General features: G+C 36.4%; 1 protein-coding gene across 1 annotated transcript; it reads left to right on the top strand.

Annotated features, from left to right (window-relative positions):
* The first annotated feature begins 681 nt into the window (after positions 1 to 681).
* On the top strand, positions 682 to 8474 carry MAP10 (microtubule associated protein 10). Its single transcript, XM_051993600.1, is given in 2 exon segments — positions 682 to 3011; positions 3014 to 8474. Coding segments are annotated over 2 exon segments (3147 nt in total). The 5' UTR covers positions 682 to 736; the 3' UTR covers positions 3886 to 8474.
* Positions 8475 to 15463: the final 6989 nt, after the last annotated feature.

The raw sequence follows: 15463 nt of genomic DNA, 5'->3' as shown, positions 1-15463 counted from the left end.
GTAAAAGGAGTTATTTAAAACCTCATGGCATTATAGAAACTTTGTAAATGAAAACTTTTCCCAATTGGCTCTCAACAGTTAGCTTTTAGTGAATTTGACCTGCTGCACCCAAAATGTCTTTACAAGTTTGTAATTTTAAAAGTCACTTTAATCCCCAAATCCAGGGGTGATTTAAGGGAGCAGGTACTCGGAAATGAGTTCTGGTTTCAAGCCTCCACTTTCACTGCCTAAAAAATCGCTAATAAAAACCTCATTCCTCCTGGCCCCCTAATTTCGCAGATGAGCCGGACAGACTAGGACATTCTAGGTTTAGAACAGGAAAGGAACTCAGAGGCCATGTAGCCCGATTCCCTCATTTTACAGCTGAAGAAACAGACGCGGGCAGATTAAGAAAGCTGCCTAGGTCACACATGCAGTGACAGAGGTGGGATTTGCACCGGGTCTTCCAAGGGAGGAAGATCTGGGCACGTTCTGCTAAAACGCAAGAAAAATCCCAAACCCAGGACGCCGCTTTCAAAGGAAAAAGCACTGCCAGTGCACTTCCCGCCAATCTCGCGAGAAGTTAAGCAACCACGGACGCCCCGCCCCGTCCCGCTTGGGCTCACTCGTCTCGTCTCGGTCTTTCTGTGTATTTCATGCCCAGCGTTGCCTTTCCGAGACTCTCGCGAGATCCTGTAGTTACCGAGTTCCGCTTCCCCTTCAGCCCGGAGGCGTCGTAATCTCTCGGGGCAACGTGATGGCGACGGTGAGTGAGGGTGCTTTTGAGCGGCTCTTCTCCTTGGAGCTGCTGGTGGATTGGGTGCATCTGGAAGCGCGGCTCCTACCGCCGCCGCCGTCGCTGCCGGAGGACGAGGAGGAGGCGCCCCCGCCCGGCTCCCTCCGCCTGGCCGTGGCCTTCCGCCTGCTGGACTTCCCCACGTTGCTGGTGTATCCTCCGGGGGGCCCCGCCGCTCCTTCCCGCCAGCGCCGGCCCGGCTTGTTCTTCTTCGGCCGCGGCAAGTCCTGCCTCTTCCGCCTGGATGCGGCCGTCCTGCAGCGTCTGCTGACCGTCTCCCCCCTCTACGCGCTGCTCCTGACGGTACCCCCCGGCAGCCCGACCCCAGCCCCGAAGCTCCTGGGCAGCTGTAGCATTTCCCTGGCTCCTACCGCCCGAGCGCTCATCCGAGAGGGGAAAGGGCTCACTGGCACGGGGCCCTCCCAGGGCCACCGAGGTCTTTACGTGCTGAGAGATCTGATGGGGGAACAGGTCGGGCAAATCTACCTGGGCTACCGCTTGACCGATTTGGGAAGCACTTTGCTGGGCCATGTCCCCCCAAAGATGCCCGGGCCCCCCCAGAGGGAGGAGATTCCTGCTGGGGCTGGGGTGAGTGAGGTGGAGGAGATAAGGACTAAGGAGAGGCGCCCTCCAGCTCCAGAGGAAAAGCAGCCGATTACTCTAACACTCGAAAGCTTTGCTCAAGTGGATCCAGAGGATTTGGAAGATTTAAAAGAACCAGAGGAGCAGGAAGAAGTGATTGAGTTAGTTACCTACGATAAAACTCAGCCAAAGCAACAGGAATATATGATTAAGACAGTTAAAACAAAAGAACTAGAGGAGCAGGAAGAAGTGATTGAGTTAGTTACCTGCGATAGAACTCAGCCAAAGAAACAAGAATATGTGATTAAGACAGTTAAAACAAAAGAACTAGAGGAGCAGGAAGAAGTGATTGAGTCAGTTACCTACGATAAAACTCAGCCAAAGCAACAAGAACATGTGATTAAGACAGTTAAAACAAAAGAACTAGAGGAGCAGGAAGAAGTGATTGAGTCAGTTACCTACGATAGAACTCAGCCAAAGCAACAAGAATATGTGATTAAGACAGTTAAAACAAAAGAACTAGAGGAGCAGGAAGAAGTGATTGAGTCAGTTACCTACGATAAAACTCAGCCAAAGCAACAGGAATATGTGATTAAGACAGTTAATACTCCCAGCAAATACGATAGGAGTGATATAGATACTGAGTTGACAGATTCTTCCCAGTCAGAGGTTAGAGAAAGTATTAGTACAAAAAATCAGGAAGTCACAGAGTTAGAATTTGAAACAAATATAATTTGCCCACCACCTCTCTATTATTCTCATCTGGAACCAAAAAAGGTGCCACCAGCTAAAGGCAAATTCATAACTATACCTCAAATTGATGTGCCTAGGGAATCTAATAATGTGGTTCAGGAAGAAAAGGTTCCCTGTCCCTTGGTAAAGAACCATGATATCCCATCAAATCAGAGTCAGACTGCCATGACCCAATCTCAGCCTATCCAAGATGGACTTTTTGACCAAGATAAACTTGAGGCAATAAGGCATCTACCTCTATTAAATGCTTTATTGGTTGAGTTATCTTTATTATATAACCAGCCACTTGCAGCTGCTACTAGTGTACACCCTCGCTTAGCCTGGTTATACAGGACTGAGGATGGGAAAGCCCCAGAACCCCCTGACAATGCTCCTTGTAAAACTGAGGAAGTGGGAGACAAGTTTTTACCCAGGAAAAAAGAAGAGGGCCTAAGTCCTCCACTATTAAGGAACCAGGTTGGACACAACCTCAGAAAAGGTGTATGTTTTGAAAAAAGCAGGAACGGCCAAAAAAAATTGGTTCCAAGGAGAAAGTTGTTTTATGGCCTTACAAATACACTCAAACTCCGTTTAAAGCAAACAAACCCAAACATGTTAATACTTCATGAAAAAAGAGAACAGTATAGAAAAATGCAAACAGAAATGCCAGATACAGAAAAGCTTAATATTTTACCATCTAAAGGAAAAAGCTTTACAGAGAAGCATGGGAAGCCACATACACTTTCCAGCAATCTGTGTTTGGCTTCAGATGTTCTTTTTCCTGAAAACATTAAAACTTTAGAGCAAAATGGGGTGGAATCTGAAGGACAGAGCCCTGCAAAAGAAACTCATGTTACTAGAACTGAAAAAGAGAGAAATGTTGAAATCAAAGCAAATAAGAACTCTCGTATAAAAATGGCCAAGTGATAAAGCCCATTTTACCAGAAAATGTCACTCCAACAAATGTTTCAGAAAAAGTTAAGAAAGAAGTAAAAGTCAATCTTCTAGATATTGATGCAGAGAATACCAGAATAGACAATATTGTTACAGATTTTAGTAATGGAGCAAATGAAACTGTGGGTTATAATTTTCATCCACCTAATTCAAATGATAGTAAACCAAGAAAAAATAGTCATTCTGAAAGCATTCCAGAAATGAAATATTCCGATGACTTTACTAGTCCATACTATTCTGAAGATTTTTCCAGTGCTGATGATACTTTTGGAAATTCTAAACTTCATGATAGTAATCCTGAACTGGAAGCAGATAACCTCAGTTATTCTTATTTAAATACTAATTGTAAGTCTAGTGAATCTAGAATGTCTAGAAAAAGTCTTAAAAGTGAAATGAATTCTGTTCTTACCCCACCTTTTTCAGTTGGCTCACCAGTACATTCGTATAAAAAATCTCATCTTTCAAAGTCTGAGAGCAAAAGTCTAGTAGATGTAAATAGTAGCTCCAGCAGTGACCTTTCCTCATATTGGAGTGAAGGAAAGGAAAAACAGAATGACCAAAATGACATTCATAATAAAGAAATGAGGAATAATAAACCCATCCATGATAGACTTAACTCAAAAACTGGCCAAAAATCTTTAGAAAAAAGCCAGTCATTAAGAACATCTCAAGTGAGTTCTTATTTGCCATCTAATTTATCTGAACTAGAACTTAGTCCTCAAGGTAGCATTGCTTCAGATGAGCTTGAAGAAAATGATGAACTTGGCTCACTAGATATTTGCAAACAATACAAGGACATCTGTGAGTTAGTAATAAATAAGCTTCCTGGGTATACAGTGTAAGATTGGGGTTTTTCATATTTAACTTTTTAGGAATATATATATATATACACATATTTATAAGTTATAAATTTTTATAATTTACATTGCTTATTTTTATACATAAATGATGTGAATGCATTCATTATGAAAATGCAAAATAAAATTTTGCTCATGTGCCATGCTTTTTTTTACTGTTCAAAATCAGTATTCCTCTAGAAGCATTTTGCAGTAGGTGATGAAACTATTATAAATGCCTTATAGTTTTCTGTTTTGTTCTGATAAAGGTGCAAATGCTTTAGAAATTGGTTCTGATAGACAATCAAAGAAGTTGGGTAAAAAGCAATGCTTAGGCTAGGGAATCCTGTGGGGGGTGATTTTAAATTGTTAGAGGGATTTTTTATTATGTATTCATTATCTTGTTAAAGTTGCTGTTCAGATGACTGTGAATGACACAAAGACAGATGTCCCTAATTCCAAGGAGCTTGTGTCCCAGTAGATGCCATTACAATTTATGTAGAACACAGGTCTTAGGAAAAGGAATAAAGAGTAAGATTTTCTTGCTTCAAATGAAAGATAAAGCTACTAAAAAACGTGAGAAAAAGCAACAAGTGTTAGTGTTACTAACATAAAAATCCATAAATGATTATAATTTTATATTTTTGTGTCAGTGGTGGAGGACAACAAAGCAAGGAACAATTCTGAAGGAGGTGCCATTTGAGAGGGGAGAGGATAAAACAAATCATTAGCTCTGAAGGTTTTAGAGACAGACTATTATTAAATCCAGATATATGAACGAAAATGTGGCCATGAATCAGAGATAACATAAAAAATTAGAATTTCTTAAGCTATGAAGGAAAAAGATTAATGTTGAAGTTTTAAAAATTACTAAAACAAAATTGTTAATTACAATTTTATGACTAAATTTTGCACCATACTTGTATCATTTTAAGTAGAGAGGAATGAACATGTAGCAGTTTTGGTGAACAATTCTAGTACTGATTCTACACAAAGTTGGACTCAGACACTCCAAGTGTAAGCCCTACCTCTGGTATTTCTTGCATGACTGGGTAAGCCATAGGTTTGGAGATTTAAAGCTAGAAAGGGAACATTGGGCTTCAGTCTAGCCCCATTATTTTATTCATGAGGAAATGGACACACTGAGAGGTTAAGTAAATTGCCCAATGACAAATGTGTATTAGTGATAGAACTGAGATTTGAATTTGGGGCTATTAATTACAAAAGGGATATTAATTATGAAAGTGTTATATATGTATAAGGGGGAAAGGTTGACTGGACTGATAGCAGGTTGCTCCAATTACTGATAAAGTCCAACTAAATTTCATTAGTGCCGGCTTAAAAATCTTAAGTAAATTTCCTAAGTGTCCATGCCTATATAGTGCAGTGAAATCAAACATTTAGTCTTAACATTTCCTTTCCTCATAATTGGAAAAGGAAGTGTTCATTTCTCTCAACTCTTAGTCCTGCTCCCAATAATTTCCTTTCTCTTAATGTTGTTTACAAGAAAATGACTTTGAAATATTTCTATTTGAATCCATGTTCTATTATCTAATTATGTGATCTTGGAGGGATAAGTCACTTAACCTTTATGGGTTATAGTATCCTCTGAAAAATGAAGCAGTTGCACTACATGAGGTCCTATAAAGATACTCTAACTTAACCTTCCCATTTTATATGGAAGTTACCATTAAGGGCTGCTGTCTCCAAATAACAATTTAGCAGGGAAAGCAAAACCAAAATAATTAGTGAATAATATAGAATGCTGACTAAGTAGTAGTGTGTACAGAATATGTTCTGTAGTAGTTTATCAGAACCGGGAAGTAGATATTTTAGGGAGGAGCGTAATGTAAACTTTGTCTTAAAAATGGTTAGGAATTGCCTATCTAGTCATGTGATAGAACTGTAATAGTTAATGAGAACGTTGATTAGGTAGGTGCATCTGTGCCAGCTAATGATGCTTGTTATCAATGGGGAGAGGTAGACTTAAAAAAAAAAAAAAAAAAAAAAAAACAGACCAAATCCAGTAGCTCCAGAGTGTAGGAAGCATTGCTCTCCATTGACTGCCTCTCTCCACAGAATACTTTGGAATTCACCTATGGAATTATTTTCCAAGCTTTAATTCAACACAGCAAATTGGTTGGTAGCCCTTGGTGTGGTCTTCTTGACACTTGACACCATGTTCTCCCTATTATGTTATATGGACAGATTTTTGGATAAACAATAGTTCACACTGGTTGTTCATTATGTTTTGCTTTGCATTTTATCTTTGATGCTTTTCACTTCTATTACCTTCCTGCTACCAGTTATAAGCACAAGGTTGTGTATTTGTGACTTGAGGAAATGGAAGGTTACTAAAAGTTGTTGACTAGAGTAATAGCCAAAAGTGGTATTGAAGAACAATTTGATCATGATAAAATAGTGTTTGAGAAAAACAAATTTTATTGATAAGATAACTGATTTTAAAATATGAAACACTTTTTACTTGCTCTTTGTTTTCTGATAAAAATAATATTATTCTCATAAAATAAAAATTTTATGTTAAGTAATAGAAATACACAAATACAATTCAGTTCAAATTTAAGTTCCTACTATGTTTAATAAATGACATTAAAATTAGTTCAAGTGGCCTAACATTTCTCCCTTAAATTTTTTTTCAAAAAGGTATTCTGAATTTTACAAAGTTCAGAATAGAATGACTTCATGTACAAACTGGCAATTAATAATATATGAAACAATAGAATTCTGCTTTATTTAAAATATATAATAAAGGCAATGTTAATTTCAAAACTAAAATATTCATGTTTCTGAATATAGTCTGAATTCTAGTCTCTTAATTCAGTTTTAGAAATGCTTCAGTCTTTTTTATTATGGGGTGGGAAAAGGGAAACAATTTTACTGGATCTCTCCCACCTAACTACTATACAAAATAGGACAGGAAAAAAAAAAAAAACAACCCCTCTAAGTAGACAAGCAAAAGAAATCTCAAATATTGGCAGTGTTCAAAAATGTATCTTGTTCTGCACTTTGAAACTATGACCTGTCAGATCATCATTAATATTTTAGAAATTGGTCATTTCATTGAGCAAATGTAAGTATTTCAGAAATGTTTTTTGAAGTTTCCACTTACTTCACTACATAAAAAAAAAAAAAAAAAAAAAAAAAAAAAAAAAAGTATTAACAGCAATGTCTGCCAGTATCATTTAGAGAGTGCAGGTAACCAATGATCTTTCTGTCTTGTCCTTCTTAATCCCCTTGTTCTTTGGAGATCTAAACAGCAATACCACATTACAATGATGAGCTCATTTTAAAACTGGGCCAATAAAACTTCAGGTCTACCAGATTCCCTCCCTTTAACAGAAAAATTAGGCATACAATTACAGTTGCTCAGAACCCTCAATTAGAAAAAAACTAAAGTTTAGCAAGGTTTTTGGTTCTTTGCCTAACCTCTGATATCTCTGTAGCTTTGGCAAATTTTATTTTATCAGAAACCAGCAAAAAAAAATGACTATTAATAGGCATTGGGAGAAGTCAGGAAAAGAAGAAATCTTTGCTTGTAACTGTGCAGACCGAGTTAGCGCCTTAGAATCAGCTGGAGTCAGGATAAGCAAAAGTCCTTGGTCTTTATTCTTGGTCTCTAGGTACCCCTAGAGAAGGGAATGGACACAGGATCTCCAGGACCTTCCTTCTCTTCGTCTACCGCCAAAGTCACTCTGGCTTGTCTTACTCCACCCCCTAATCCTTCCCACAATTCTCTGTATACACCAAAAGATCAAACCGGCACAGAATAGTGGGACGGGCCATTTTCCAAGCATATGCTAATAGAGTATTCCAATTGGTAATTAGCCTTAAGTGCTCGGTTGTCCAACTTCAGTGCATCACTTTAAGAGTTTCAGACTTGTGCATGTAACTACATGGGCAGCAGATATAGCTAATGATGGCAGTATGAATCTTCTGCCCATATAGGCCTGAAGGGCCTCTCAGTCTGAGCAGAATACATTTTGTATTTAGGGAAGAGGCCAGGCCTTGTTCACAACAAGTTTACCTTTCTGATTTATTGATTCAAAGAAGATTCCTTCTCACTTCCCAGCCAAATCTATCCCACTGCCCTTGGTTCACTTTTGCCTTAGTGTAAGCCTCCAGGCTACTTCCAAGCCTTCCCTCTAATATATATCTTAACTCACCCTACTTGCAGCTTGCTGTAGAGGCTTCCCCTCTTAGGAAGTATGCTTTTTAAACACGCCCTTCCCTAGCCTGATCATCTCCATTCAGGACCTATCCAGACTGCCCTTCTGGTGACTTGGGCCAGATAGGAACCATCAGCTGTCTTCCTTCATATGACTAGCACATCCTAAGACCTTGTCTCTGCCCTCTAGGGCTGTCCTCAGACCCAGTGATGGGATCTAATGATCTCAGCCTTGCCATCTACTTCACCACAGCCCCTAAGACTGCCAGAACTTTATATCGACTGCAGCTAAATCATTTTCTTAATGTCTTGTCTCCCTCAATTGTGTGAGCTTGAGGCAAGTAACTTTTACTTTTCTGTCCTTCGGGGCTTAGTATGTTTCTTGACAAATGTGAGTGCATAATAAATGTTTTTTCATTTATTCATCCTAATTGTAGTATGTGTGCTAATAATTGTGTCTAAGAATAAAGAAAAAACGCAGATATTAGAATCCAAAATATAAGAAGCAATGAAAACCAGCAATAAATAGTGAATAGTCTAGCAAGACTTCTCTTTGGACAACTTAGAAAAAGTATCACTAAACCTTCACTTGAAGATTTTCTTGCATAGTAAGACCTGTCAGAATCCACACACCTTTAAATAGTCCTGTGTTAATAAGTCTTCATGTCTGAGGAAATTATACTTCCTGCTATTTCCAAATATTAAATCTCTAGTCGTTCCCAAGAACCCATCTGCCTTATTTCCCCAAGGTCTGCTTTTAGATTTTGGTCATGTCAAAATCAGAGATGGGAGCAGCATAGACGAGAGATAAAAAATGAATAGGGTTTTAGTTTTACTGAAGGAGCTTTATGTTACTAAAATTTGACACCTAAATAAGAGTGATTTGATGTCCTATGAAACTCATGGTCCTTTCTAGATGACCATCTCTAGCACACCACAAATCCAATGATATGTGCCTGTTACCAGCCTTTAGGGTTGTTTTTTCCAGTAATCTCTGCTTTCTCCAAAAATATTTCTATAGGATTTTTTTTTTGTTGTTATTCTTGGTTTTGTGTGTGTGTGTATGTGTGTGTGTTTTAAGCATGTGCCTGAGAATATTAATCTTCTTTTCCCTTTTTTGGCAAAGAAACATTGACCTTTCTTTAGCTGCCTTAGGATGATAGTTTTTATATCTCATCAATATTGTGTAAGTTTTTATTAGAATCCTTTTCAGTTTTCTTTATGATCCATTTTTGGTTCTAAAAGTATAAATAAGAACTGGTATTGCACAGGTGTTAATTACTTTAACTATAAACTTTCTGTTCAACTTGACCAGTAAATCCCTTAAGAAATTCAGATAGAGTTTTCTCCTTGATGGTTTTATGCTCAGTATTTCTTTCCAGTAGGAAACCAATGTAAGGTTTCCTACATACAAATGTAAGTATTATCTTCATCTAATGGTTCGCTTTGACCCCTAGATTTAAGTTGAAGTTTTAAGACTCTTATCTTATATTGGTTTAAATGAATAATTTTATATTTATCATTTTAAATACCGTTTTATATCATCTTTAAGAGATTGATTAAGATGAAGGAGCTATTTTTAATTATTTAAGTTATTTGATATTTAAAATGACATATATATATACAGATGTTTTAAATTCTGTTCGTCTATCAATGTGGGACTCTTTCATTTAATGCAGATTACAGTCCCATTCAGATCTCAGCAAATGATTCTAGGGTTGAAGGGAGGGAGGAGATGGGGGAGGGGGAGAAAGAGAGAGAGAGAGAGAGAGAGAGAGAGAGAGAGAGAGAGAGAGAGAGAGAGAGAGAACGAGAGCGAGAGCGAGAGCGCATTTGATCCTTACAATCATTCTGGAAGTAGGCACTATTATCCTCATCTTATAATCCGAAGCTGAGGCAGACAGAGGTTAAATGATTTGCCAAGTCACACAGGTAGTAAATGTCTAAAGCTGGATCTGAACTCAGGTTTTCTGACTCCACACCCAGCATTCTATCTACTCTACTTCCTAGTAGCATGAAAATTGTTATAATGATCAAATATACAATGATGTGATAATATAATAAAATCATGGTATAATATGATTATATTACCTAAAATAATTATAAATACAAACTAATATAATAATTATGATGATATGCTATTTTAAAAGTTTTTAGCAAAAGAGCATGGTATAGTGAATAGTGCTGAATCTGGAGTCCAGAAGATCTGAATCCAAATTCAACTTCAGACACTAATTGTGTGATCCTGGGCAAGTCACTTAACCCTATTTTCTTCAGTTTCCTTCTCTGTAAATTGAGAAGAAGAAGGAAATGACAAACCAATCCAGTATCTTTGCCAAGGAAACTCCAAATGAGGTTACAAAGAGTCAGACATGACTGAGATGGCTATAACAATTAATGCTTTTTCCTTTTCCTCTTTTGTTCCTGGATTTGAGGCCAGTTCTTTATTTAATATGATATACTGCCTTTTATTAGATATATACAGAGAGAAGAGAAAAAATATATGTACATATATAAAGGAATCTTGTATAATCTTAATGTGTACATGGAGATGCTGGAGAAGAGCTTTATGTATATGTATAGACATATTTATACTTCACAATATAGGGACTCTTACAATTGAGACTGTACAACCTTCAAGACAGTGGCAAATGCTTTTGATGAGTGTGTTATATATCCCCATTTCATTCCTAGTTTGGTAATAAAAGAGTCATTGAACAATAGGTCAGCTAGCATCTGTATCACTACATCTTTAATCCATTGTAATTGCATAGACAACACCTTGTTAGAGAGTTTTCAAGGCAACATTTTGTTCTATCTAATAAAAAAAATTATAGTAAGCAAGGAAGCACTCAGAAGATTTTTCCAATTTAAAATGTGGGGGGGAGAGGAACCTCTATATCTACCATCTCTTTAAGCAACTGAACTTAAAATAAAAATAATAGCCATTAGGAATTTTTAAATTCTGAGATCAATTAATAGAGACTTTGAGGAAGTTTATTAGATCTTCTAGCTCAACACAAAATGTGTAATATATGTATATAATATATATGCAGTAGAAATATATTCTTAAAATACAGTTAAATTTTAAAAGATCAAGATAATTTGTATTACTACTAGTAGTGAAATTGGCTTCCCTATCTCATCCAGCAATGGATGTTGCTTAATTTTTTTTTTAATCTAGTGGTGAATGACCATATAAAAATGTATTGACTAAATCAAGAGCTATTTTCATGTGTTAGTCACATTAAATTCAAATAAAAATATACTGTGGGAAAAGTAGAGAAGAATTTAAATTGTATTATTTTGGCAAGGAAGATTTATGCACTATCAGCAAAACTGCCCATAACACCATATTTCCTAGCTATTCCAATTTCCATGTGTCAATTTAGTATTGCTAACTTTTGAACAAGAAAGCTAATAAAAACTATCTCCTGAAAAACCTATTAATTCCTTGCTAACGGTAAAAGTCTATTAGTAGATGCTATATTGTCTGAAACTCATTGCTGGCATGCTTAATTTGAAATTCCAGGAAACTCAGAAACTTCTGGATATAATATTTGAATTTAAAGAAAAACAAATAGTTTTATCTTTGGGAAATCCCAAGAATCACTGCATGATTCTTGTTAACAAAGATATCTAGATAGATTATATTATATTTTCTGGAGTTGCTAATTGAGTGAAGAAAAAAATCCCTTCCTCCATTCCCTTTAGAGTTATTATATAATAAATATGTTATAATGTACGGTCTCCAAGGAATTAATGTTGCACATAACCTAAGCAACTAAGGAGCAATATGTGGTTGGTGTAAATGGGCTTTAAAATATTTCCACTGGTGATTTGCATGCTAAATATATTTTCTTATTGAGAAAACCAATTTTTATGGGGGCATACATACCTTATCCAGAAGATATTCTCAGCTCTGATATGGCATTATTTTTGGACAGCCTTCACTAATTCTAGGACATGAAAGTGATAAATCAGTTTGATCATTTAATAAATATTAAATGCTTACGGAGTTCTACCTAATCTGGTCTTTAACTTTTATCCCCACAAAGTACTGAGGAAAGAAAGAAAACCCTGTATTTATGAAAGTTGAAAATTTCTTTCACTGGCAATTATTTGACCAGTATTGGGAATAGACATGTAATTTAAAGATGTTGGTCTATGTAGAAAAGATACTAGTGTAATACAAAATGAAGCACAGGAGCAAAAGAAATAAGCACTTAATAAACACTTACTGTGTACCAATCACTGTGCTAAATACTTTTACAAATATTATCTCATTTGATCACCCTGGAGGCTATAATTATATGCACTTTATAGTGGAAGAAACTGGGATATATTTAAACTTGGGTCTTCCTGCCTCCAGCCCTAGTGTTCTACTACATCACCTAGGTTCATGAAAATGAGCTGTTGACAGTGGCGTACCAGGCTTATGATTTGAACTAAAGGATGTGCTATAGCTGCATTTGAAGATGCTGTCAGTTCCTAGGTTCAGTGTCTCGGCCAAAACGGATTCTAGGCTTGCACAGACTTTTCTAGGGTCCTCTGTTAATATGTTTGTTTCTTCCAGTCCCCTCTGGCTGGCTGTAACAATTCCTGCAAGTTTTGCTACCTCTATCTACTTAACTGTTCCTGTATGGTCAACACTACAGTATAGATTATAAGCAAAAGAAAGAACCTTAAAAGCACAGACTGAGCGGAAGGTTGTGTTGAATCCCAAGGAGACAATGAAGTTGTAACCACAGAGCTTTGTGGTGGGCAAAAGGATTCACTAATGAATTGGGTGAGAAAAGTATGGCAGTGGACTCTAGTAATCAAATGGACCACTGGCTCTCTCCAAATGTCGTTGACTGATGATGGGTTATATAATACCTTAAAAAATCAAAGGCGGTGGTCGGATAAAACAACCCAAAATGAGATGATAAAAATAAGATGAAATGATCATAGTCAATAAAAAGTCAATTGCCAAAAAAACTAATATTTAAGTCATTTGAAAGACTTCTCCAAATTAGTGATAAGAGAAATGCAATCTACAAAAGACTTGAGAAGTTTCACCAAGAAGTTTCTTTGCCATAAGATTGGCAAAAAGGATCCAAAAAAATGGTCATTCTTTATTGTGGCACACAAATGTACTGTTGCTAGAGTTGTGAGTTAGTTGTGAGTTTGAAAAAAAAAAAACTTTTAATACTTAAAAAAAATTAATAGGAATTTGTGAACTATAAATGCTATTGCATTTGGGTATAATTGACATGTTCTTGCAAACAAACTTGCTCCAGACCCCATAAAGAAATCCTAGAATGTATCTTTAACCTAGTTTGAATGTTTTCAGAATAAATCTCAAAGCTTTGTTATTTGGCACCAAATAGAGAATTTTATCAGTAATTCTGTTCCAGGCCCTTTGCTCAACAATTTATAAATATTATCTCAATTGATCTTCATGACAACCCTATGAGGTAGGTGTTAGACAAAACATTTTTCAAAGTAGCTGAATTATGCTGATTTAATCTTAAACTTTTAGTCTTGCCCTTTTCAATCCCAAGGGTCAAATCCCAATTGACAGACACACTAGGCATAACATTACCTATCAAAACAGTCTTCCTTTAATATTTGATATAGTTTTAAGTCACTTAATCTGTCCATTTTAGAGATGATCCTTTTTCATGCTGACTCTTCCCAAAGGCTCTGGTTAATTCTGAATAATCCTCATGAATTCCCCAAGGTCAAAGGCATTAGGAGTCTTTCTGTGAGACAGCTCAATAGTATTTACCTCTTCCGGCCTGAAATTATTTGTCTTTTGTATGTTCCCTAGCTACCTAGTTAGTTTTTTGAGCATAAAGCAGACACAATCTTAATGAACTAAATTTCATCTTAGGTTTCTGGCAATTTTGGAATGAACCGTGTTGAGTGGGCAGACTTTGTTACATCACTTAATTGGTTTCCAAGATATTCTTAACTGATTTTCAATGTTTTTAGATTAGGGATCTTTTAAATTGTTAGTTAACAATTGAAGTCCTAATGTTCGGTGTTAAGAAAAAAGAAAATCTAACAAATAAAACAGCATTTCTTCACTTAAAAAAATGAAATTTTGAATCATTTTAGAGTCATAAAAGCTCAGTATTCATGATATTTTCTATTTGATTTTTTGAATTCAAGGTTTCTGTGAGACACTTTAGGTTGTTTGGAGAGCTTTTTAAGTTATAGTTTTCTAGTGACTAAAATAACACATCAAGTGTTTTGTTGGGTATATGCATTTTAAAGGTAGCATATATTCTATTTCTTGCTACATAAAAATACTTCCGTCTTAGATGATAATGTCAGATTGAAAAGGAGATCAAAATGTGCAATGTCTCTCTCCTTTTGGGTAAGTGGAAATACAGATGATGTGATAAATTATTTTTTAAAGTATCTTTCTAACAATATGTATAATGGTGAGGTTTTATTAATTTAATCAGTCAATAAGTATTTATTTGTGCTTATGTGAGGTAACACAGTATATGTTAAACTAGACTTCAATTTAGGAAGACTTGAGTTCCAATCCAACCTCAGGTACTTACATTCTGTTTGGGGAATAGGACATGTTCCCAGTTAAGCAAATGCAAGATACATAAACCATAAAATATTAATTAGGGGGATGATCATTCATAATTGGAAGGATGAGGAAAGGCCCCTTGATGGAGGCAGAGCTTGACTAGGATCTTGAGAGGACCTAGTAATAGTAAGAACTGGAAGTGAGAAGGGAGAGCATTCCAGGCATAGAGAAAAATATGCGAAAAGGGAGGAATGTGGTAGGGAGGGAAGAACAAGTTGGACAGTTTGGCTAGAGCTTAGCATGCAGAAGGAAGAGTGATGCAAATCAGCCTATCCCTTAAACCAGTGAAATGATGAATCTAGATCAAAGTTGTGTTGGGGCTAACTCAAATAAACTGGGAGAATCCATAGGTAAATCTTCAGATCAGCAAAGGTTACAAATCAGGGCTTGATTTATTGCTTGCTTTGTTATCTATTTTTAATAAAGTGATATAGAAAGTGTTACTAATGCAGATTAATTTTCAGAATGTTTCATGAGTACTTTTTTTTTCTTCTGGAGAGTTGGTTGTTAAATGTTTACCTGCACATTATTGATCTGGACTCATACAATAAACACATGCATGATCATTTTTTCTCAGACATTGGTCAGTATTAGATTTTCTTCTCAAAATTAGAGAGGCAACATGATGCAGTGAAGAGAGGATCAGACTTGGGCATCAGTATACCTGGATTTTATTTGTTCTAATCTTTATTAGCTACATGAAATCTCTAGATTAGTTTATTCAGCTGTGAAATGGGAATATTTGAACTCTTTATCTAAAATCTGTCGCAAAGAAAATACATTTTGAGACTTGCAGTACTTAA

The sequence above is a fragment of the Antechinus flavipes genome, chromosome 4, assembly GCF_016432865.1.
Source record: "Antechinus flavipes isolate AdamAnt ecotype Samford, QLD, Australia chromosome 4, AdamAnt_v2, whole genome shotgun sequence".
Taxonomy (NCBI): Eukaryota; Metazoa; Chordata; class Mammalia; order Dasyuromorphia; family Dasyuridae; genus Antechinus; species Antechinus flavipes.
Note: the sequence above shows the minus strand (reverse complement) of the source record. Positions and strands in the feature narration are given on the sequence as shown.